At 46.4% G+C, this 817-nt stretch overlaps 1 protein-coding gene across 1 annotated transcript; it reads right to left on the reverse strand.

The window, feature by feature from the left end:
- Positions 1-544: 544 nt before the first annotated feature.
- On the reverse strand, positions 545-640 carry CTAM01_17370 (uncharacterized protein; the record flags this gene model as incomplete). Its single annotated transcript, XM_060533354.1, has 1 exon — positions 545-640. One exon carries the CDS (start codon positions 638-640, stop codon positions 545-547), a length of 96 nt encoding a protein of 31 aa, XP_060372068.1.
- Positions 641-817: the final 177 nt, after the last annotated feature.

The raw sequence follows: 817 nt of genomic DNA on the forward strand, positions 1-817 counted from the left end.
TGCATGTGGTTACTTAGCTTACATCACAAAAAGAGTTCTTTGTTGTGTATCAAGCGGCCCGGAGCCGCATTGCAACATCCTCGGTATCTCGTATTTCATGTCAATGGCAGACGAAAGATGGCTATGAATATGCTGAAGAATGTGCAAAAGTCCGTATAGCCTCTCTTTGGGCTTTATTGAAATACACTCATTCTTTCAAGGCGCACATTTCTTAATTGCATGTCGCCGTCTCCCTTCTAGGTCCCAGACCATCCGTGCTATAGTGACCTCAGCCCTCAAAGACTGATGATGATTGTGAGAAATCATGACTTTTGACATCATGGCTGAGCTACTTTGCGATGATTTGTTTGCTTCGTCCGCCTTGTACGAATTCTGACACCTGAAGCCCGGCTCGGACCTGGTTTTATCTCCAAGTCTCTGAGACTAATTATCTGGCTTGACAACAGTGTTGTGTTGACAGGGTAAAACATGCTCTCTGGGCGAAACGGTGAAGGACGGCTTTCTATGACATTGCTGTTCCGAAGTTCGTTCGCGTCTTCGAGCCTTAGTTGAGGTATAGTAGGTCCGGGAGACCTCCGTGGATGTGCTGGTGGCGTAGACTTCGAGAATACACTTGTGGGAGAAAGCAAAACGTTCGCATAGGCACAAGCATCGGTAAATGCTTGTTCATCCTGCACTAGAAAGGGATCTGGCGGAGATGGTGTTGTCATTTTTCGAAGTTGCGAGATGGAGAAACCGAAGATTCTCTCGGCCTCAAGATACCGGAACTATTTATGTTCAAAATGCTGGTCACATCAGCCGTATTTGACAGCAATCT

Source organism: Colletotrichum tamarilloi (genome assembly GCF_030869305.1).
Source record: "Colletotrichum tamarilloi strain Tom-12 chromosome Unknown Scaffold_563.1, whole genome shotgun sequence".
NCBI lineage: Eukaryota > Fungi > Ascomycota > Sordariomycetes > Glomerellales > Glomerellaceae > Colletotrichum > Colletotrichum tamarilloi.